General features: G+C 38.0%; 1 protein-coding gene across 2 annotated transcripts in view; it reads left to right on the top strand.

Annotated features, from left to right (window-relative positions):
- LOC136825347 (vam6/Vps39-like protein) overlaps positions 1–23,246 on the top strand; it is a 151,869-nt gene that overhangs the window by 91,099 nt on the left and 37,524 nt on the right. For both annotated transcript variants that reach the window (XM_067081603.1, XM_067081608.1), the window contains exons 10-13: positions 11,260–11,418; positions 12,897–13,128; positions 13,581–13,762; positions 19,801–19,920. In XM_067081603.1, the coding sequence (XP_066937704.1) occupies positions 11,260–11,418; positions 12,897–13,128; positions 13,581–13,762; positions 19,801–19,920 (693 nt within the window). The remainder of the gene's footprint in view (positions 1–11,259; positions 11,419–12,896; positions 13,129–13,580; positions 13,763–19,800; positions 19,921–23,246) is intronic.

Below are 23,246 nucleotides of genomic sequence, written 5' to 3'. Positions count from 1 at the left end.
GGTTAGGCTTTCATATCTAAAAATAAATACTGACTTAATGGCTTTGTGGCCAAATTTTGGGACATAGGGGTGGATATAGCAATCTATCACAGATAAATAGATACATTTAAGATATGATGATGGTAATAGTTATATTAGTCTTGAAGATGATATAGACCTACTTCCGAGGCTAATGGGAGGAATGTCTTATTCCTTTTGCAACTCTGTTTTAAAGTAACAGAAATAGTTGTGTAAAGTCATATAGTAGCCCTGCTCAACCATTAGTAGCTGTTTTTGACAGCGGTCCATCATTGTCTCCTTAACCCCTAAGTGTTAAGGCCATCACCTTAGATGTCTTGGATCACGAGGTTAGAAATTCTTAGCACTACCTTTGAAGTCTTCCTTCTAGGGTCTAGCCCTTTGCACCAAAGTTACACATAGAATTTCCCAATGTACTCTCGAGTTCTGCTGCAGTAGAGTTCTGGCTCACATTCTCGTTGAAAATTTTACACATGTAACCTTAAGTGAAGTTTTGAACTCCCAGTTCAAGTAGGCTTTGTGGATCCTCAGAAGACCGTGTGCAGATTTTCTGATGTGTCTGGCAAAGTGTCAATTAGAACATTTGGTAGTGATGGTTCTCGGCAAAAGATATTTTGTACTTTTGGTTATATTTTACCCCCATCAAATTCCAAATATCTTTCTCTCCACACTTCACACAGAAAAGTTTGTTCATATCACCCCCTTTTCAGTGAGTCATTCAATTGAGTCCTGGCAGCTTTTCAGAAGGGCAAAGGATAAGTTCTCTCAAAATGTAGGACGTGCACTTCTACTTCCTGGTACTCCTTCAGTCAAAGTAAAGTATTCTCCTGTGAGTTGAAGTCTTAGCAGTGTGGATTCATCTGCCTGGTATCAGAGTACTGTAGTTATCCCATATTTTGACGACCAGTTCATTTCTCACCAATTTGTTATGATGAGAATTTTGTTTTATGTCTAACCTTAGGAATGGACATTTTGTCAAGGCTGACTATCTATGCTTTTCTAACCCAGTCAGTTGTCTATCTGAGGAGAGGATCAACTATCCCATGTTGAAAGTTTTTTTCCAACAGAAAGAAGGATAACAATTTTCAACCACTGTTGAGAACTATATGGGTTGGCCTGTAGGCCTCAAGAACCTTTACACTGTCGTCAGATGTCTTGGAGGCAGATTTAGGGGCCATTCTGAGAAACATTTGATGTCAGGAAGTGAAAGTGTAAACATCCTACAGCTCTTGATAGTTTAGAATAGTCTTATGCAAGTCTCGATTCTCACATAAGACGACAAGGAGAGACAAATCCATTTCCTCATTTTGTCCTAAGAAGAAACCTTGGTACTGAAGACCATCTCAGCAGTAAGGGCAAGGTCTCCAGTCAGAGTCTTCTTTGCCTCAGGTTTGCCAGAAGTTGTGGGACCTTTAGGGAGACCCAGACACCCATCTGTTCACGACTGCCCAAAACACTGCCCTGCCAGTTTACTGCCCTCCATGCCAGGATCCTCAGGCACGTGCAGTGGATCCCTTCCTTCTAGAATGGTCAAATTTAGACCTTTAGGATTTTCCTGTGTTGGCTGTTTTTGAGGGAATACTCAACAAGTTGAGAACTTTGCAGATCACAAGGATGATTTTGTTAACGCTTTCGTGGCCCCAAGGGAATGGTTCCCCTAACTTTCTTTTCTGGTGGTAGATGTTCCTCATCTTCTTTCGTCCAGGAAGGATCTTTTCAGAGTCTTATTTGAGAAGATTCCTTCAAGCCTCCACATACTTCATCGTACCGCATGGAGATTGTCAATTGCTTGTTATAAGCTAAAGGCATTTCTAGAATGGCCAAGGAAGCAATCCTTAAGTCTAAAAGGACGTCCACTGTTAGACTTGTGTATCAGTAATAGTGGTCAGTTTTTGATCTTGGTGCTTGTCCTGAGTGATATCCAACAACCATTCCCCTAGATATCTTGATTTAAGCTCTGCCAGTATCTCAGATACAGAAAGCAGTTTTCTCTTGCAGCAATCAAGGATACCACTTTACATTGCTTTCAGTTCTGCATCATGCTGACTGGAACATTACTCACGATTTAAAGTTTGAAGAGGTTTTCCATCTTTCGTGCCGGGACTTTGGTCTCTCAATCATGTTTTACAATGAAATTTAGACGTAAGCCGTCAGATGTTAACATAACCTTAGTTAAGCCCTTTGATAAGGCATCACTTAAGAACTTTGAAGACACTTTGCTTAGAGAAAAGATATACTGTATAGGAGGAAGCCCTTCCCAGTTTTGTTACAGTGCCTAATTTAACTGCTTTGATAGACAATGAAGAAGTGGCTGTCTTTATGTCCAGATTAAACCTAGTAAGAGATTATAGTAGTGAGCTTAAAGCCCTGTCTCATTCTTTGACTTTGCTCTAATGGCAACTTCTCTCTTTTCCTTCATTGCTTAGAGGATAGACTTTGAATTGTAAGCCCTTCCCAGATTTGTGACAGTGCTTAATTTAACTGCTTAGGTAGCAATGGAATAATGGCTGTGTCATGTCCAGTTAGAACTCTTAAGGGCTTACCTGGATGGTCATAAACCCGTAAGAGGAGAAGTTAAGAATTTAGCTGTGGTGTTAGAAGGCCAAGCACTCCTATGTCTAAGATGGCTAAAGTCTGTGCACACAGAGTTGATTCCTGAGTTTTTACCATTTTTGGAAATAATGCTCATGGCTTCCATACCGTAAACATGTCTTTATTTCCTTTGAAACCTTCCTCTAGAGAAGGTTGTCCTGCAGCTCCGGGGAGTTGTAACTGTTTTTGTCTCATTATTTGTGAATGTTCAATTTTAGCATGAGGTGTTAAGCCCTTAGTCCTTTCATTGCAGTGGGGGCTCTTTCTTTTGAACCAACTATGATAGTAACCTTGCTTTCTTTTTTATCTTATTAGTTGTTAGAAATTCCACTATTTAATTGTGGGAGCATGAAGGCACACTTTTGGTGTATAGGAGCACACCTTATCTGATGGTGGTAGTTGTCTTTAGTTTTGAACTGTTGGTTATGGGCTTGCGACTCAGGCACAGGAGTCGCCAGTACTCTACGAGACAGAGTCCTTTTTTCCCCCTGTAAGGATCCTCTGACAAGTCTTGATATGAGGACCTTACACCCTGTTGTGGTGCCAACGTCTGATGACAGTACTTACCAGTAAGGATCACACATCAGGCAGGAATGTGGAGAAGCTTTTTCTTCCCTTTTAAAAAGCTTTTAGTTCACTTGGATGTACACTGTTTCTCTGGCTACACTAACCCACTTCATTCATTGTGGTAGTCTGCTAACTTTAACAGTAGGTAAGAGTCATTCTAAATAATGATAATTTTCATGATAAAATTAATTATTGTGATACCTACCTACTGTTAAAGTGGAAACCCCCCAGCCTCCCCACATCTTAGTGGGTGGTCATGAAAAAATATGACAAGAATGTAAACATTCCAGCACCATCTGGTGGGAAACAGATGACTACAGAGACAGTCCGAGCGGGTTAACCAAGCGTATTTTGAGTTTTTTTTAAATGCCAATCACACCAAATGGAACAAAGATAAAACTAACTTTAACAGTAGGTAAGTATCCAAATAATTCATTTATCACGGAAATTATCATTGTAAAGGGTCAGACTACATATTTTGAAAAAGATGTGTAATAATGGTTAAAAGATCCACAGTTTAATACACAGGCAGCCCCGGTTTACAACGTGGGTTCTGTTCTGATGCCGCATCGTAAGCTGAAAATCGTCGTAACCCAAAATATCATCGAAAATCGTAATAAAACCTTACTTTTAATCATTTGGATGTCTTGTAAACAGCATAAACTGCATTTTCTTTTAGTTTTTCATCAAAAAACCTAAAAATTTTGACCATTCTTTCCCCTTTTGAGAATATTTTCTTCCTTTAGTTGGTGTAATCCAGGAAATAATTTTTGATGAATAGCCGAAGAACGCGTAAGCTGAGCCTGTAATCAGGACTGCCTGTACATATGTATAATCTTGACTCTAATGGCTGATGATCCGCCCTTGGGTGACTGTTGAGGATACCGAATTGAATGTCACTAAATTCTTACTTGACAAGCAAGTCATTCCTAATGTAACAACTGTTGAATTTCCCTTGTGACTACTTTTCTTGTTTATTTTTAGAATATTGATACTTTTTCTTTATTTTATTTTATGACTAATTTTCATATTTTCATTTTGTAGCTTAAGAACAATGTTGAAAAACATGCAAAAGCTCCCATTGTTATAATTAAAATATACAAATGTATGCACAAGTGAATCTTTTAACCACAACAAAAAATATCCTGACATAGTGTTGTTTCTGTGACATTTAAAATTATAATGGAATTTTGTGTTGTATGAGTTATCTGAATATGATAAAGATAAGTATACCTTAGTTTAACCAGACCACTGAGCTGATTAACAGCCTCCTAGGCTGGCTTGAAGGATTTTAGATTTATTTTCGCGGCTAAGAACCAGTGGTTACCTATGGCGGACCTACAACTTATTGTGGAATCGAACCACATTATAATTCGAGAAATAATTTCTATCACCAGAAATAAATTTCTCTAATTCTTCATTGGCTGGTCAGAGAATAGAGCGCGGGCCCAGCAGAGTGCTATCCGAGAACGATACCAACCTGTCCAATGAGGAACTATCTGAATATGAACCTATCATCAAAATGTGTCTCAGTAAAATTTCACGATAACAGTCTATTATTGGATTTTGCCAGATAAGAGACAGTTTCTGGTATCAGGCAGAGTGAGGTAGTTTAAGATACCTCCCTAAACTTACTTGGAGAGGTAATCAGTACTGTTTGTATGAGTGAGGAATAAGGAAACAAGTTAGTAGAGGCTAATCAGCAGTGTTTGTGTGTATGGATGTGGGTGAAGGAGATAACAGGCCTCACTAGGGCTAAGTATTTCTCTTGCATGTCTTGTGTGATAGCTTTTTGTCTAAAGTGATGTTTATTCCTATCATATATCATCAATGATAGCTTTTTGTCTCAATTATTACCTGGAATTGGCTTTTATCTTGAGAATCCAATATTCCTTATCATTTTTAACTGATGTTTTACCATGTATGTCTTGTGTTTGCCAGGTATATATATAAATTTCTTTTGCACTGCATCACATGTATTAATGTTACTTTCGGCCAAGTGTAAGAAATTGCATCTAAAATGTGATTTCTGTTCTTTATATATCCATTTATCATATATAGCTTTATTCCATGCAGTTGCTTTTGTAGCTGCAACGGCTTGATAAATCAGGGCATATGCCCAGACCACACTCCATCATCCTTCAAGGCCTCATACTTCTATATGGCTCCACTGTGTGCAGACATTTTGAGCTACTCTTTAAGGATTGAAATCTTTTTGTATTTTGTATGAAGTGCATTTCATTTTCATTTATTCATTCATTTGTCTTTTACTTCTTTTTGCATTCTGGTGATGTTTAGCCATATGATTTGTAAATTACTAAGTGTATAAGTGCAAGTGGACTCAGTGCTGAGAGGTTATTGTGAATATGAGAATTGTATATTTATCCTTTCATTTTGGTCTTATTTTTTACTAATGCAGTCAGGGATTTTTTCAGTAAATTTCTTTATTGAATTTCAGTAACAGTTTCCCTTTGTTTTCTGTTCTCAGTATTTTTCGGCAGTGCTCCTTTTCTAATTTCATTACCGCCAGCAATGTAAGGTTATTGTTGTTTCATTCATGTTTAGGAGGCATTTATAAGGTTTTGGTTATTTTTTATTTTTATTAATTCCAATAACTTGTAATTTGTATATTCATGGGGAATTTTAGTAGTAATTTTCAATAAGCCACATCCTACATGTGAGGAGGTAGATAGAACCTTTGCTGTTCTTTTATGTCTTTTTAGATAAGTGTTCCCCAAAAAAGACATTCCTGTGTTTGAAAGGTTGTGCAGTAAAGTTTCTTTTGATGAGACTTGTATCCACAATGTTGGCCTGTTAACTCCAGGACCATTTCCAGTATTGCCTCCTCTGCCTTCTGAGATGCTTATGGTCTTCATATCATCTCCACAGTGACTGCATTATTGCTAGTGACCACCATAGTTGCCATGACATGAACTGAAATCCTGTTACCCTGCCAACTGTAACCTTGACTGCAGCTATGCTGATGGTTTCTGATTCTGATTCTGTTTCTTGTTTTTTGTTTTCTGTTGTGCCTTTGTCTTCTGCCTCTGCTCATATATATTGTTTGGAAGACATCCTTCTCCATGTTAACCCATCTCCTAGAGTGCCTTTGTTGATAGTAGGAATTGCAGCCAAGATCTGTCTCCCTCTTAAGAGTATTCTGAAGCATTGCAAGGAGGGAGTTTCTGAACTTGCAGTTACAGAGCCCAGTGCTGAATCTTCTCATTGTGCTGTCAGCCCCTCTTATGTCTTTGGCTGTTGGCAATTTTGTATACACAACTGCTCTTTTTTCTGAGGAACAGTCAAATGTTGAGTTTTTTCTCTCCTAAACATCACAGTAAAAGAAACTGTTATGATTTCTGTTTGAAACACTGCAGCTTGTGGTACTACTTTCCCTGTGATTACCCTGACTCTCAATTGTGATTTCTCCTGCTTGATGTCCATCTGGATCTTCTCATCCTACTGCTAGTTCTCCTTTGCAGTTCTCTCTGGTGATGCTTCTTCCCCATTATAGATCCTGTCATTTTATTTCACTTGCTGCATGTTGTACAATGCTTGCTTGCCTGTTGTCAGGTATGGGTCTTTCCCAAACTTCTATGCCTTGGCCTTTAGGACTATGGAAATTCCCCCCAGCATTCCCAGCACTCATTCAATTCATAGGGGGGATAGACTTGACTCGGCCAACGATAGCTGCATTGATTGAAGATCTGGATGATAAAACTGTGGAGACTCTACAGGTTCTCCAGGATGACACTTTTTTCACAGTGCTTCACAAGTGGGTCAGTGATATTTTTAGGATCACCATGTCAGGACCTCTGCATGAGACCTTAGTTTTTGCCTTAGGGATGATGATAATGTACGATAGGTAGTTGATCCAGAACACTTTTTTATATGTATCCTGATTTATATTTAAATGGTACAGTTTTAAATGTTATTGGCTTTTAAGATTTTAATTGTAATTTTTGATAAGAAGTGGTCTTTTTAGAAGCTCTGACTGTCCTTAATGTAATTTATTAACATTAACCTACAGAATGGAAACGTAAGCTAATCTTTCAGTCTTAATGCAGCACTAAAGTTTGTCAAAATGTTTTAATGACTTAGATAAATTATGTACATGAACCTATACCAAGAAAGCACAACTAACACAAATCTCAAGCCAGAAGAGCCACCGCTTCCTGAAAAACACAGAACCATTAACAGAGCCTAGAGCCCATCAAACTGTTTATGGCCAAAATCAACACTTTCCCCCCAGAAAAGCACAGAATCACACACATTAAGCCTAAAAGCTGTCCAACTGTTTATGATCAAATCCACACTTTCCTGGAAAGGCACAGAATCATCCACTGAGCTCAGAGCCTGTCAAACTGTCTATGACCCAAATCAACACTTTCCTAGTAAAAGCACAGAATCAGCCACTAAGTGTCAAGACCATCAAACAGTTCACGACCAAATCAACAGTAGCTTGAAAAAAAAATGCTAAGGTTTCTTCAATCTGGCTGCTCCACACTCTCTCTAGGTTCTCGCTCCTCGGCTATATCTCTTCTTATATTTACTTAATTACTCTTCTAATTGTCTCTGTCTTCGTCCTAATTCTTTACTCCACATACAGTACAGCCTCTCACAGTTTAAGTGAAGGGGAGCTCAGTTACTCAACCCTAACATGCTCAAGCAAATTGCAATTAAAAAAGAAAAACAAACAAATATTTAGACAATCACATACTAACAAACATACAAAATAAATATAATTAAAAATAAAAAAACACAAATGAAACAATATAATGGTTCTAAAAACACAAGTCTCATCACACAAATCCAAACACAAGTCTCATCACACAAATCCAAACTTCTGAATGCCACCACAATGCTATAATATCTAGTTTTTACTTTTTCTTCTTCCTGTATCTGTACTGTTCAGTGGGGTCAATCTCCAAACTTATTTTATCCAGTGAAGTTTAACTCTTAATTTCTTCAGGACAAATTCTTGTCACTTTTGATCTAGCTTCACTGAGCATGATCATGCCGAAAGGCAGAAGCATGCTGTCATTCGTGGCAAGTCCTGCTCATTGTATACAAGATGGTCAGCAGTGGGTTGAATGTATGCTGACTGCTGATTGGCTGAGGAGAAAATGTGCACTGTTGATTGGCTGGTGAGATGTCCTCATTAGCTAAAAACTTAAGGTTGATGGTCTTGCTGCTGCACCCTTGCTGAGTGGCGGGCTAGTGTGTGACGTCACTATCTGGTATTCCCTTGCAAATATTCTCAGAAAAAGCCCTGTGTTGCATGGTCGGGCATGTTGCTTCTTGCAGTGTCAGTTATATGAGCAACAAACCATCTAACCATCTAATGCTGGTAGGCAGAAGGAACACTTCTTGAGTGGTATTCAATAAGGGCTTCTCTTGCTGTATCAAGAGTGTCTTTAAGTACAGTAGCTGTAGGTGTCTTTGGTCTGGGGCTTTTCCAATTACTTCTGTATTCCCCACTATTGCATTCCTTGTGATGCTGATATGGTGGCCATTTCTTATGTGGATTTTTATGGCACCTTCTCAACATGGCAAGAGATCCTCCTTGCCAGTTTCATGGTGGCCATACCAATATAGGAGCCAGGACCTTCTTGGACTGGGTGTTTGAATCTGTATACCACATTAGTCTCTTTAAGAGGGTCTCTCATTGGTGTAGAGTTATTTTTCATGGTTAGATTTCTTGTGCAGCTCTTTGATAATAAATGATGAGGTCCAGCTGCATGTTGACATTGGTGGTGAAGATATTATCTGTGATGATTTTCATACTGGTATTTTCATATTTTAGGTACGTATTTAAAATGTATCCTCACCTTCTAATTCTAACAAAGCTGTGGGCTCACAGTTGTTGTACCACCAATCCATTGCCATACATATTTCTGTACAGGCAGTCCCCAGTTATCGGTGGGGGTTCCATTCCAACGGCTTGACAATAAGAGAAAATCACTGATTTTCGGTTATCGGCGCCTCTGTTAGGTATGTATCGGCACCAATAAGTGGAAATTGCCGCATATCAGCACCAAAAATCACCAATTTTCGTCACTAGACAAGCGCTGAAAAACCAGATCGCCGATAACCATGCCTACCGATAACCGGGGACTGCCTGTGTTAGCTTGTGAGATGCAGTTTAGTTCTTGGTGAGTGCCTTGCCAAGAAGGACAGTGCATTAAAGCCCTTCTTATGAAGGCTTAGACGGTGGTGCTCTTATATCTTGAAGGACACTAACTATCTCCATTATGGCAGAGGCTGAGGTTAGTCTTCTTCATGTAAATAGAAGTGTTCAGGCCATTGTCAGTTTGGCAGACGAGGAGTTGATGAAGGGGATCTGGCCATTACTACAGAACTCAACTGTGTAATTAAAAGAGCTGTATTCTAGGAGTGTGCGGTGGAATATTTCAGTTTCATTCTAATCCTTGGTCTGTACAAATATATCATCAATATAATGTGTAGATGTGCAGCTTTTTAATATAAAAGTTGGCAAAAAGCACTTCTAAAGGCGAGCCCATAACCACACCGTATTTTTATCTATGCATGTGGCCCTTGTGAGTGGAAAAAGGAGCCTTCTTTGTGCATATTTCAGGATGGCTCTTAGGGACCCTTCAGGGATTTTTAACTGGGGCACTGCTCGAATTAACGTGCAGCTGCAGGGTTATCCCAGGGGTGGGCCTCACTGTTTTCCTGCTGATGGTCAGAAGAAGGGTCTCCTGGATTACATTTAGCAACAAGTTTCTGTGAGGATGGCAAGGGCCTTCATATAACAGAGGCAGTGGTAATCCATGTCATTGTCCAGGATCTTAGTGTCCCTTACTATCTGCTGGCATTGGTGGGCGCTACCATTTTCCCACATTAAGTGCTGGTAGACCTCTCCTTCATGTAGGTGGACAGTTATTCTCCTGGAGAAGTGAGTTGTAGTCATACTGTTGTTGGGATGGCAGCATCCATTCTCTGGGCTTGATATATGGTAGACTACTCCTATTAATTATTAACAGCATTATTACAGATCACATTACTCCCTCTAACACCAACCAGACCAATAAATTTATAGTCTTTCTCTGGAAGCCCATGAAGACATTATGCCCCTTGATAAGAATTAGCATGGTCTTGCTTTTGCTGGATGATCTGAAGAAAAAGAACATGGTCACTAATTCTAATGCCTTGTTCTTGGTGTGTACATCAGCATGACCGCATTACAGCTCTCTAAAAAGGTATCATGTCACATTTGAGAAGATGCCAGGAGGTAGCACTATCAGGATCAACACAGCATGACTCCAACGTATCAGTACATCATATCATCTGTATAAATCACTGATAGTGACCTTGATAACTACAATTGGTATTCCATGAGGTGCTAGGCATATTGCAATGAAAGCCTTCCTTAACACAGGATGTGTTCTTCCTTCTCACCACTATTAGAAAAAATCCTCACATTGACCAATGATGTTGCTCTTGATTTTGACCTTGTCCTACAAGATACATCCCCCAAAACCATGCCTTCATGATACCCCAAATGCTCAGGTAACCCCGAGATGGTTAGCGAGGCTTCAACAGCAAAAACTTTCATATCCAGTGACTGGATCACGGCTTATGTTTGTTGGCTTTAAGCCTCATGTAGGTATGACGCATAAACCTTATTACATTTAATATAGTCCCCCATATTTACAGTGTATGTTTCTTACTGCAGTTTTACTTTGCTTATTTTCTACAGTTGAAAAAGACATGCTCTAGTGTGTTTTTGTAACCTCCAAGGAGAACTAATGAATATGAGGGACGTTTCATTGTTCATCTAAATCCCGCAAAACTGGGAAATATCTGACAGACAGGAAATTGTTTATTATGGAAGTAATGTAATTGATTCAGCCATTACTTTTAATGAAATAACCCTGATAGCAATAACAATAATGTAATGCATTATAAAGAGTGTGTGCTTGATGATTCATTTTTTTATTTAATCATTTACATTGTGTTATTCTATCTTTGGAGGACTATATGAAAGTTACTTTGTGAGGTAATTAGTGTAACTCTCTTAGTTCTCAGCTCAAAACGGATTCTTTTCATAATTTTCAGATGAAACGTCGTTACATCAATCGCATGATTGATATTGATGAAGTTAGTGATTGCAATATTACTCATGTTAGTGCTAGCAGTGGGAGTGGTAAAGCAGCTACTTCATTGAAAGAGAAGATCCAAGTCATTGATACAACCTTGCTTAGATGTTATATTGAGGTAAGGTAATTGTTCTTTACATGTACAATATCATATCACAAGCTTATTCTTCAGCATTTATACTGACCTTATTTAATAATCAGTACTGTAATGTATAGATTGGTCATTTACTTCATTGAACTAGAGCAGTGGTTTCCAACCCTTTCAAGATGATGAGCACTCAGCAGTTTACTCGCTAATTATGAGAGTATTATAATTTTGGAACTTGTAAAGCAGTAAGACTTACTTTAAAAATTCCAAAAACTTGCATGAAAGATTGGCAAGTAAAGTTATTACATTTCAGATATTTTTTGGGAGGTTATTGACTTTTACCAAATTTGCTTGGTATGCAAATGGATATATAGTATCAGTGTACATGTAATTTGTTTGTATCTCAAGTCAAGAAATCATTTAATAGATTGGATTGTTTTAATCTTGACCAATAAACCAGAAACATAATTTTAAGGAAAGATTACCAAATTTCAACATTTTGCAAAATGCCTTTTACACTACCTCAAATGCTGATTAGCAAAATAAATCTGACAAAAATTCAAGCAAAACATCTGTTACTCCCATGTTGCACATTAGCTTTATCCATGAATATTTTTGCTCATAGCATGTGTATTTTACATAAAGGTTTTATTGGTTATGGTCCATAACAAAGAGCAAACAACAGCTGATTGTATTTGGAGCCCTCTCTTCTCTCTCTCTCTCTCTCTCTCTCTCTGCCTAACATGAACATGTATACTATGATCAGCCCTAGATGTTATTATGATGTTATTGTATTGCACTTTATTTCACAAATTTACTAAAATAATAAAGAGCATATTCTGCATGGCAAGGAACATACTTTAAAACTAGTCAGAAAAGGATTGTTTTGTAAAAGTAATTGTTCATTAAAAGTGGTAATCATCCAAAGTCAGGTTGATCCATTGTAAGTGAATATCCCTCAGGGAATTTGTTAGTGTTATATTTCCTGCACCATAGAAAAGCCATGCAGGGTTCTGCATATTGCTCTCCAAAATATTAAAAAAAAAAAAAAAAATTACCAAAACTAGGGACAAGTGAACCTTGGCAGTCCTGCCTGATAACTGATGTGAAGTCTTACATCACGAGTATCATCATTTGTCAGATTTAGGCCTGCAAAGAACTGGTGTTTGCAAGCACAGCATTAACTACCATGAAAAGCATTACCAGACCATAGAGTGAGTATAGTGGTACTTGCAAGCAACATGGGCTAGAGTGATGATATGAACAAAGGTCTTAAGTGCTTTCAATATAGGTTTGAAAGAACATTGTCACAGTTGTAGGTAATTAGACATTCTATTTCCTAACTTTTGTTGTAGCAGTATGTGACCAAAGCTACGTAGATGCTTTCAGATATATTATCTTGGTAAGGAAAAGTTTGTGAATCTTGTTAATATTCACATTTAAGATTGATAAGAGTTATTGTACACAGTACTTCCAGTGTTCATGGTTTTCTCTTTTTTATTTAACAGACAAATAACAACACCTTGGTCGAATCTCTTGTAAGGATGCCTGAAACTCGAGTTAGCTTACAGGAAGGTGAACGCCTTCTGAGAAAAAATGAAAAATTTAGTGAGCTTGTTTATTTTTATCGCAGTCGTGGCCATCACAAAAGAGCTCTCCAACTTTTGCAAAGACATTCCGATAACCCTGAGTCAGTCTTGTATGGTCATGACCACACCATTTCTTATCTCCAAAATCTGGGTAAGTTTTGTTACAGTAGTTATCAAATTATTGCTTTCATTTCTTAGCATAATCACTATTAAATTGGCAGGGAGGGCATTGAAATGTTAATCCAGTTTTGGATGGCAGATATTTGTCAGTCTCTGATATTTTTCTATAAGCTGTCAAAAAGCAGTTCAGTACATACAAGTAACTTCTTTGTTTATGTGGAAGGGACTGAGATAGATGTAGCTGCTCAAATCTTAGTATAAGGAAAGCTTGTAATAAATTTTTTACTAGGTATTGGCAAGCTTACATCTTTGAAAGTTATAAAAATTTAGTATTGTCTAAGTAGATTTCTCAGTAGAATGCCATTAGAAATAATAAAGAATTAGTATTGTCCAAGTAGATTTCTCAGTAGAATGCCATGAGAAATAATAAGCATTTGGACATAATTTTTTTGATGGGTAAGACATATTTTCTTCTCTCCATAGGACCTGAGTATATAGATCTGATAGGTGAATATTCAGAGTGGGTTTTGAAATCCCATCCCAAGGATGCTCTAAGAATCTTTATAGGGGATAGAGCATGCTCTGGAGAAGTGGAGAATCTTTCAAGACAGAGAGTGTTATCTATCCTCCGAAGACACGACCAACAACTAGTCATGGAGTATCTTGTAAGATGTTTTTGTCTTTGGTTCATTATCAAGAAAAGTTTTCAATTTTTTGAAAATTAGTACTGATAGTACAGTAGTATGTTTCACAACAAACCCATTACTTTTAATACCCTTAATTCAAGGTTGATAAACTACCTTAGAAAGTCTTTCCTTGTAAAAAGAAATGGCAGTAAATTGGTAAGTGTATACAGGAAGGTTTGCACTTTCACTCTTCTGATCTCTGTATGGAAATTTGAGTACACCAATCAAATTTCCAGAGACTCATTTGCTGTTTTGTCTGGTGATTGCCTTAGTTTGCCTATTCACTTCATTATCATGCAGTGTAATTTTGCCAGTGCAAAAGGTGCAAACTTAGTAATGCAGTGCCTTTTCCAAAGTGTGGCATATCTGCAGACTGCAGTAACTACAGGCTAATTTGTATTCACCCTGTGCTCTCCAGAGTTGCAGAAAAACTTATTTTAAAGCCGCTGTATAAGCATGTGGAATGTACAGGACTGTTAGCTGACAGGCAATATACATATAGGAAGCAGTTAGGTACCTGCAATGCTCTTTTAGATTTAACATGCCATTTGCAAGAGAATCTTAATAAGGGTTTTAAGTGTAGAGTAATTCAAACAGGTTTTAGTGCTGCTTTTGATTTAGTAAATCACAAGGCACTTATGTATAAACTTAAGAATCTTGAAATGGGTGGATATGTTGATGGGTTATTGAACCAAGACCTGTTGCGTCTAGAGTTCCACAGGTCAGTGTTCTTGATCCACTGTTATTTTTAGCATATATAAGTGATATGGTTGTTGGCCTGAAAAACAAGATTGTTCAGTATACCGATGATGCAACACTTGTGGGTGTAGTAAAATCTCCACTTATGGAAAATGAAGCTGCCCTTAGTCTCATGTCAAAAGGAGTGGATTAGTGAATGGTGTAGTTGGTGGGTTATGAGGCTGAACTTAAAATTAAAACACTATTGATTAGCAGATCTCATACAGATTTTCCACCCCATCCCCCCCTTCAGGTGGATGGGATTCTGGGACTCTGCTGAATGAATCTGAAGCTTTAACTATTCTTGGTGTAACTTTTGACTCACATCTTACTTTTAAGAAACATCTAATGAAAGTGTCAGGAAGTGGTGCCTGAAAGTAAGGTATTGTACATGAGACCTCATATATTTATAGCAGTGATAAAATCATTGCAACCTGTTTTAGATCATCTGTCCTTCCTTTACTAGAATACTGTTCTCCTATGTGGATGTCTGCTTCTGCCAGAGATTTATCTCTTTTAGACAGAGTGGTTTGTTGTGGTATGTTTCTGTTATCTAATTAGCAGTTGTGACTTGGAACATTGACAGATGGTCTTTTGTTTGTTAATTTTTCATAAGTTGTATTTTAAGAGAGATTTTTTTAAGAAAGATTTTCACATTCACAATTGATCCATGATCCCCTTTTTCCTGCTGAGAGCAACCAGATTTGTTGAACAGTAGCACCAATATGCAGTAAATATGCCTTGCTGTTGAACTTCTCAGTTCAAGAGGTCCTTTATTCCTCACACCGTTGGACTGTGGAACAGCCTTCCTAAGGATGTCATGCAATTGGAGCTTCAGAAGTTCAAGCGAAGATGCAATACATTTATACCCTAATACAATTCTCTTTGTATTCTAGTAATTTACTTACATTAATATGCTAATTTATTTTTTCTTTTTTGATAAGTGATCTCTTCTCTCAGTATTTCCCATTACCTTCTGTTACTTCTTTCTAATGAACACCATATTCTTTAGAAACTTGAATTTCAAGTCAATGGACCCCATGGGCTTGTTCCATATGAATAGGGTTCACCTTCTGAATAATAATAATTATGTGATTTTTAGTTAAACAATTGATTTGAAACTGCCAGTTATAGTGAATTTGCTTTAATGACTGTTTTTTGCAAACTTTTTTATCTTTTAGTTTATAAAAAAAGAGCACCACATTATGTCTAAGTAGATTTTTCAGTAGAATGCCATGAGAAATAATAAGCATTTGGACATAATTTTCTGGATGGGTAAGACATATTTTCTTCTCTCCATAGGAGTAGCCCCAGCTTGGTTTTATGCTAATTTAGGCCATATTTCATTAGTATTAGGTTATTTAGAATAGTTAGGTTGTGTTGTTGAAAATTAAGTTTTTTTTCCACTACATCTCAGCTTTCTGTCCTATTCTTGTCTGGCTTAGTAATAACATTCTTGTTTTATAGTTTGTCCAATCTGCTGATGTTTTGTGTACTTTTTTATGTAATATTTTTCTGTGTTCTTTGGGTTGAGTAACTGTTCACTGTACTCCTTGCAGCTAATAATGAATTTTTCTCATCTATTTGTATTATTTGTATTTTTGCTGTGTTCCTAACAAACTTTCCTCAGCTTCATTCAGGAGTGCATTCAATTGGTTATTTGTACCTTTTTTGGTATCTTGTGATATATGGATGCTAGTAGTTTGTTTCATTAACACAGTGGTTCTTGAACCTAGGCAGCTTGCAGCTTCACACCTGGAGGCTAGCAAGTTCTCAAATGTTTAGGCATTTCAGGGGTTGCTACTGCAGCCATTGCCCATTTTTACCAACCTTTGTCTGTCAGGCTGTGCTATGCAGATTTCATAGCTGGTGCAGAGAGAGGGACATTAATCTGCTTAGTGCCTCTATTCCCATGATTTCAGATTTTTTATCCATTTATACCTCCAGGAGAAACTGTCAGTTTCTGAAATTAAAGTCTTTAGGACAACCTTCTTTTGAGTGCTGAACTCAAAAGCCTTCAGGTGTTTATGCCCATGGGTCTAAGAAAGTTCTTGCACTGTGTTTTGAAAGATGGCTTCTTCATAGGACATTTAACTGTCCTAGTGGAAACTTTACTAGTTTTGTGCAGTCTTGCACCCCCTTCAGCACCAGTGGAAACCGTCTTCCTGGTAGCTTTTGGGTCTGAAAGATGTGAGAGTAAGCTAAATGTCTTCCATTGGTCAGTTCTTTGCTCCTGACTTCATCACTTAAGACTCAGACTGCTAGCAGTTGAGAACAAACCATTGCCCCTTATGCCATCCATGCCTTCTTTTTGTCCAGTAAAAACCATCCACAACTACCTTAAGAAGGTGAGTCATCTAGATGATGGTTCCAGACTCTTCTTGTCCGTAGTCCAGTGAAAGAACCCTGCCTCCAAGAATGCAGTGTTCTGCTGACTGAGGTAGGTCATTTCTCGAATGTAAGCAAAGGTTTTCAAAGACAAGGCTAGTCAGGTAAGGATAATTGTTCATGAGATCAGTGCCCACTCAACTTCCTTTGTTATATGGAGGGACACTGAGATTGTGGTTTTTTTAACTGCAGATAGCCTTTCAATTTATCTGAGGTGAAACATCCATATCTTGTCCCATTTTATTTATGTAGTTTTTTTTTGCCCATTTCTAACTATGCCTTTATTTATAGAATGCCTATTCTGCATTTGTATACCACTTTTGAAGTGCTTATTTATATGCATGCATTTCAATTCTCACAAACACACCCATAAGACACCCTACATTCTCTGGGATGACAAAGTCCCTGAACTGCAGTGTTAAGTCTTAGAACTCATTCCCATAAGTAGAAGTCCTGACACCTACTCCTTAACCCACTATTCTGCTGGATATAAAGGCAGCCTAGCTCATTGTTTCAAGATGCTTTGCTCTTGTGGAAACAACAGACATCTTCAAGACAATTATTAATCTCCAAAGAGAGGCCATCAGGTTCCATGCTGTGCCCAATAAGTGTGTTGAGGATATTAAATTCCAAGCTGCAATAAATGTAGATTAGGCAGTAGCCCAGATTAGAGTCAGTGATAGCCTAGCTATAAGGTTACACATTAGTGGGTTACTGTTTTATACAGTAGATCAAATAGCCTGGGTTAGACAAAAATAGTAGCCTAACTATAAGGTTATATATTAGTAAATTTCTATTTTTATATAGTCTATACATTTAAGAGTGATCTTAAATAATCTGAATTAGGCAGTACCCTATAGTAGGCTAAGAAAGAACATTTTAGGAAATATCCTGTTATTGGTTTAAGCGGTATCTTAGAACAAATAAGCCTAGGATTATATATAAACAAGTAATCCCAGGCCTGGCAAAATAACCTAGTTTTACGACTGGTAGCCTATCTGCAAGGCTTCCAATTTCCGGTCCCTGGAACAAGGTTTAGACTTCTATCAGCCTCAATCTGCATAACCAATACAACCACAACTCACATGCTGCAAAGGGTGATCTTCTTGATTGTGTTAGCTTCAGGAGCTCTTATTAGTGAACTGGGCTCTCTTAGACAGGGACAATACATCGTGCAAACAGCTGACGATCAATTATTATTGTCCCGTGGTCCATCACTCATAGCCAAGAATGAGAATCTTTCAAGAAGGAAGTCCCCTATTTTGATAAGAAAACTCAGTTTAGCAGACAAGACATTATGCCTGGTTCAAGCACTTAAGAAGTCATGGGAAATGTCCCAGAGGGTCCGATTCTCTTACACCCTAGCACAAATAAACCACTCTCTCTACAAGGGCTGAGAATAATTGTAGTGTCTCTTATTAAAGAGGCAAATCCACACTTTTTTCCTAGGTCACAAGATATTAGGAAAGTAAGAATGTCGTTGGCCTTCTTCAGAAATGTCTCTTTTGAAGAAGTCTCCAAATGTACAGGATGGTCATCAGAGACAGTATTTTTAAAACATTATTGTGATGAGCTCAAATAAATTTGACTACACTGTGTATCAGTAGGTGGCATGGTTAGTCCTAACCCCTAGGCACTACAGTGGAAAACCAGGGGTCTTCTTGATGGCTGGGTATGCTGACTATTGCTGGAGGGGTGCAGCAATACTGCAACCAAACCCAGCATGCATAGGTAAGCCACTGTAGAAATACGTCCTAAAACATAAGATCGTGTATAGTTCCTTGTTCTTTGGTACCAAAACCTGAGGAGTATTTGGAATAAAGAATGGGGCTTGAAATTTGTGGCTTGACCTCAGACCAGACATGGTTTTTCTTTGGGGTGTTGGGATTAAAAACTGTGAGCTTAAGCCTTTTTGTCACCTGTCAGTTTCTTTGTAAAGCTCCTTGAGGATGAAACAAGTGACTACGCCATCAAAAAACAGGTTTTGATGTAGGAAAAACCTATTTTTGGTAGTCGCTATTGAGTCCTCAAAAACCCTCCCACTTCCCTGATGAAAATGCATGGGATTTTGGCAAGGGATCATCCTGCATTGACCAAGAGAAATAATGGTTTTTTGGTCTTCGTGTCGGTGTGTTGTCGATGGTGTGTCGGGTGGCACACGCACAATAAACACTTCTTCTTCTAGCAGGTTTTGATCAGTTTGGTCACCGTGGAGCTCTGGTAGATCATGGAAGGGTAACTGCTTGAGGACTCAACAGTGACTACCAAAAATAAGTTTTTTCTTCGTCAAAACCTGTTTTATAAAGCCTTTTAATTTTCCAAAACTGAAACTATAATGTGTACACTATAGTTTTGTATACATGAAAGGGTAATCCCATTACATTTACCAAGTATCAAACGAAAGCCAGCATTTTATTATTAGATTTACCAATAGAACTTTCAGCAATATTATTTTTGCAGAATACCCTTGAACATTTGATGCTGCAGAATTGAAGATAGGTTTTACTGTGAGACAACTGAGTTTTGCTGGAGTTATCAGATTTTATGACTTTGACGTACTGTTTGGGCTTGTGAACTTTATTTTGATATTTGACTGATTGTGTTTATCATATTCTTGACATTAAATTACCAGAATTTGTTTTTTTTTTTTTTTTATAATTTAAGAATTTTGTTACATCCAGAGACCATTTCTAGATTTGTTCAGAAACCTGAATTTTTAGACTTTTGTAGATATTAAGGTTTTATGTACTTTAGTAATTTTTCAAAGATACTTTGTTGAAGTCAAGGCATTGCTTCTAATAACAAATTTGGGAAATTTGCTGGTTGTATGAGGCAGTTTATTTGGAAACTTTTGTATTCATCTAGTCTGTTAAATTTTTTCTTTTTATCAGGAACACGTTATTTGGGAATGGGAGGACACAAATCCAATCATTCATAATGAACTTATAATGCAGTACCACAGAATAATTACAGCACCATATGCTTCCAGTGACCCAGTCAATATAGAACAAGTAAGTACAAATGGTTTCCCAATTCTATACTAGAGTGGTATTAGATGCTGGAATGTATGTTATTCTCTCTTCCTATTCATTGCTATTATTAGAAGTATGATCTTTGGCAAGATGAACAAATGGTCAGAAAAAATACTGAATAAGAAATCCTGTGTCTTGGGTAAGTTTGCTCTCCCTTCGTAATTGACCATTCTTATTGTCATTTATGGTATTTGAGGACAGTCATTTCTGAGGGGCTCATTTTATCTCTCCTGTCTTAAAAGTATCCATTTTTTACAGGGTTAAAATTCCTTTAGTCACGCTAGGACATTTTCCTAGAGGTATCCTTCATGTATAATAGAGTTCTTATAATCTACGATTTCATATTAACTGCTTTTATGTATTATTTAAGCCTCTTTCAAGCAATGAGTACTTACATATGGTCATAACAGTACAATACTTCTGGGGGTAATGAGGGTATATTCTGTTAAAAGACCATCTGAAGTTGATTATTTAATATTTTTCTCGTGGATCCTTTAGTACGTAGATTTTTCATCCTCTTATGACCCTTAAATGGTGTCCAGTGTTTCAAATGCTTACCCTTAAAAATTAGTGACCACATTTGTTGGAAATACATAGTTTTGATGATACAAGCATTTTTTTTTGTCACAAAAACCCATCACTTTACAGCTTCCTTTAATAATGTCAGCTGCTTTTCTAAAGTCCCTAAAAAAAAATTGAAAGATTCAGGCTCACCATCTGCACGTGGGCTCCCACGTCCCTCATCAGCCAAAGAGTGTCATTCTGAGTGTGTCTGTCAGACTGCAGAGATGGTTTGACTGTTTCCCCAGAACTTGACCAGTTTGCTTTTTTCATAACTGATCTTTTATCTTTATTCATCTTTGCCCTTTTAGGAGTGTATAGCCCTGGTTCATGTTTCTTGGATGGTTAACTTCCCTAACTTAGATATTCATGAAATTTTGTTGACAGAATGGTGACATACATTGTGGGGTTTCAAAAGGTCTGTTTGGCAATTTTGAGTCATCTCAAAGTGATCAGTTAGGTATTTGTTAAATAACTAATTATTGTAATAACTTATGATAATGGTTCAGTGTAGATGTACTGCATACAGTGCTGCAATTTTACGTCTTATTTAGAGAGAGCCCCTCATTTATTGTGTTATACCTATTGGGGTTAGATTTGAAGCCTGGATGTTCCTTGTGAGATATGTAAAGATTGGTCCTAGTCCCAGTGGCAACAGTATAATAGGAATAAGTCAATGTTGGGGCAACAGCACAGGCAGTCCCCGGTTATTGGCGGGGGCTCCATTCTGACGGCGTGACGATAACCGAAAATCAGCGACTTTCGGCACCTTTTCAGCACTGCTGTTAGGTATGTATCGGCACCAGTACCCAATTATCGGTGGCGATAAGCAGAAATTGGTGATTTTCGGCACCAAAAATTGCCGATTTTCGTTGCTAAACAAACCCCGTAAAACTGGATCGCTGATAACTGGGGACTGCCTGTATAATAGTAAAAATCCATATAAGCATCCCAGCAGGATCTCAAGTAAGGGCTGTAACCCCTTCTGTTTTGGCTTTAACTACCTCTTGAAAGCCTACTGGTGCTGTTTCTGCAGCCTCTAAAACCTCCAGAATCCAGAATGAGAAGTTGAAAAGTTACTTGCTTCTATACATCTTTGGAGAATTCGTTTGGTGGTTTGTCTCTCGATTCCATGAAAAATCTATTGATCTTCCACTCTTGTCCGTCGTAGCTGATCACCTTCTTATGTGGCCTGTCTTTATGCTCTGAGTGCTGAGATATACGCTGAACTTGGCCTGTCTGCTTATCCTTCAACATTAGTTTTAAGCCCTTTTCTAGGACCTACTTGCTAGGGACTGCTGTTTTTGAGATTGCTTCCTTAATTTGTCTACACACTCCTCTTACAGCAAACATATATGGTCTGTTCAGCAAATCTACATCTCTATTAGTGCAATAGTGTTGTAGTGGTTTTGCTTTCCATGGCTGTTCTTAGCTTCCTATCGCTACTAAGCAAGAATTATCAACCAACAGGGCTTCTATTAGGCATTCAAAAGAGAGTGGGATTTTTTGGCCTATACCCTTGGGAGAATTTTCTTTGGGATTGCAAATGCTGGCTGACTTGTGTCATAGGAATCAAAGTGAGCTTAGTACCACAGTGCTTCCTTGCACACACATGAACACTCGGTGTCCAAATGCATGCTATGAATGCAGTGCACTGTTCATTGCTTGTGAATTAGTCCCCACACACCCACAAAACCACTCACTTTGGTAAGTGAAGTGCTTGTTGCTTACCTTGGTCAATATGCTTTCCTTCCAACTGTGCCATCAACACATGAATGCATGTGGCTTTATGTTTTGGGAAAACCCAGTGCAGTCTGAACACAAAGTACTTCTTTATGAATTTGTGCTGATACTACTCTGTTACTTTTGCTGGTACTAGCATCATCTAACCCTCTGGGAAGGTTGTTGAAGAGGCTTCCCCCTTTTATTTAGCAGAGGTTGCACCAGGAAATAATTATAGAGCCCCCCCTGCTTGGATGTACCTTCAGTTAGCAACTCTTGTTCAGGAAACATTTGATTCTACATTGCTAGTAGTCTTAGTTTTTTTTACACAAGAGGTGAAACCTTGTTCCCAAACTTACTTTAAAATCAGGGGATGCAATTTTGATCCCTGAGAGGCAGTGCTTTGAATGGAATCTGAGGAGATTCATGTTCTGGATGTGGAAGATAATTTTGAAATTACTCTTCAAAAAAGTTTTTCTTTTGTTATGAAGCCCTAGAGTTTGTGAGAATGCAGAACTCAACATTCCCCTTAGGCCAGAAGAGCCATCGTGATGATTCAAACAATCTGACAGCTGTCTCTATGGATGCTATCCTTTTAGGCTAGAGGAGAGAATGCAGGGCAGTGCTCTACAGCTTGGGCAGGTAAACCTATAACAACTCTGCAGATTTTCCCTTTGTAAGATGTCATGCCTAGACAACATTATAAGTGGGTAGGCTGTTCCACACTCACCCAGCAAAAGTAGACTCCAGGAACGTTTCTTGAGGGAAATGCTTGTCACTGCCACTGGGAGAGGAAGTTGGGTGCTACTAGTAGACACCTTGATGATGCTGCAGATAACCCAAAGAATTTAGTTGAGGCTGTTAGATTTTCTAGGATGAACTTCTGTCCTAAAGGAGGTGAATGCCATATTGAGAAGTCTGTCCAATATGCTCTTGTCCTCTGACTTAAGCACCTGAGGAAAGCTTATCATATGGACCGCAGTGTTTTTCTTACTCAGCTGGTTAGGGAAATTCCCAGCCAG

The sequence above is a fragment of the Macrobrachium rosenbergii genome, chromosome 3 (genome assembly GCF_040412425.1).
Source record: "Macrobrachium rosenbergii isolate ZJJX-2024 chromosome 3, ASM4041242v1, whole genome shotgun sequence".
In the NCBI taxonomy this organism is placed as follows: Eukaryota; Metazoa; Arthropoda; class Malacostraca; order Decapoda; family Palaemonidae; genus Macrobrachium; species Macrobrachium rosenbergii.
This window is presented reverse-complemented; position numbering and strand designations above follow the sequence as displayed.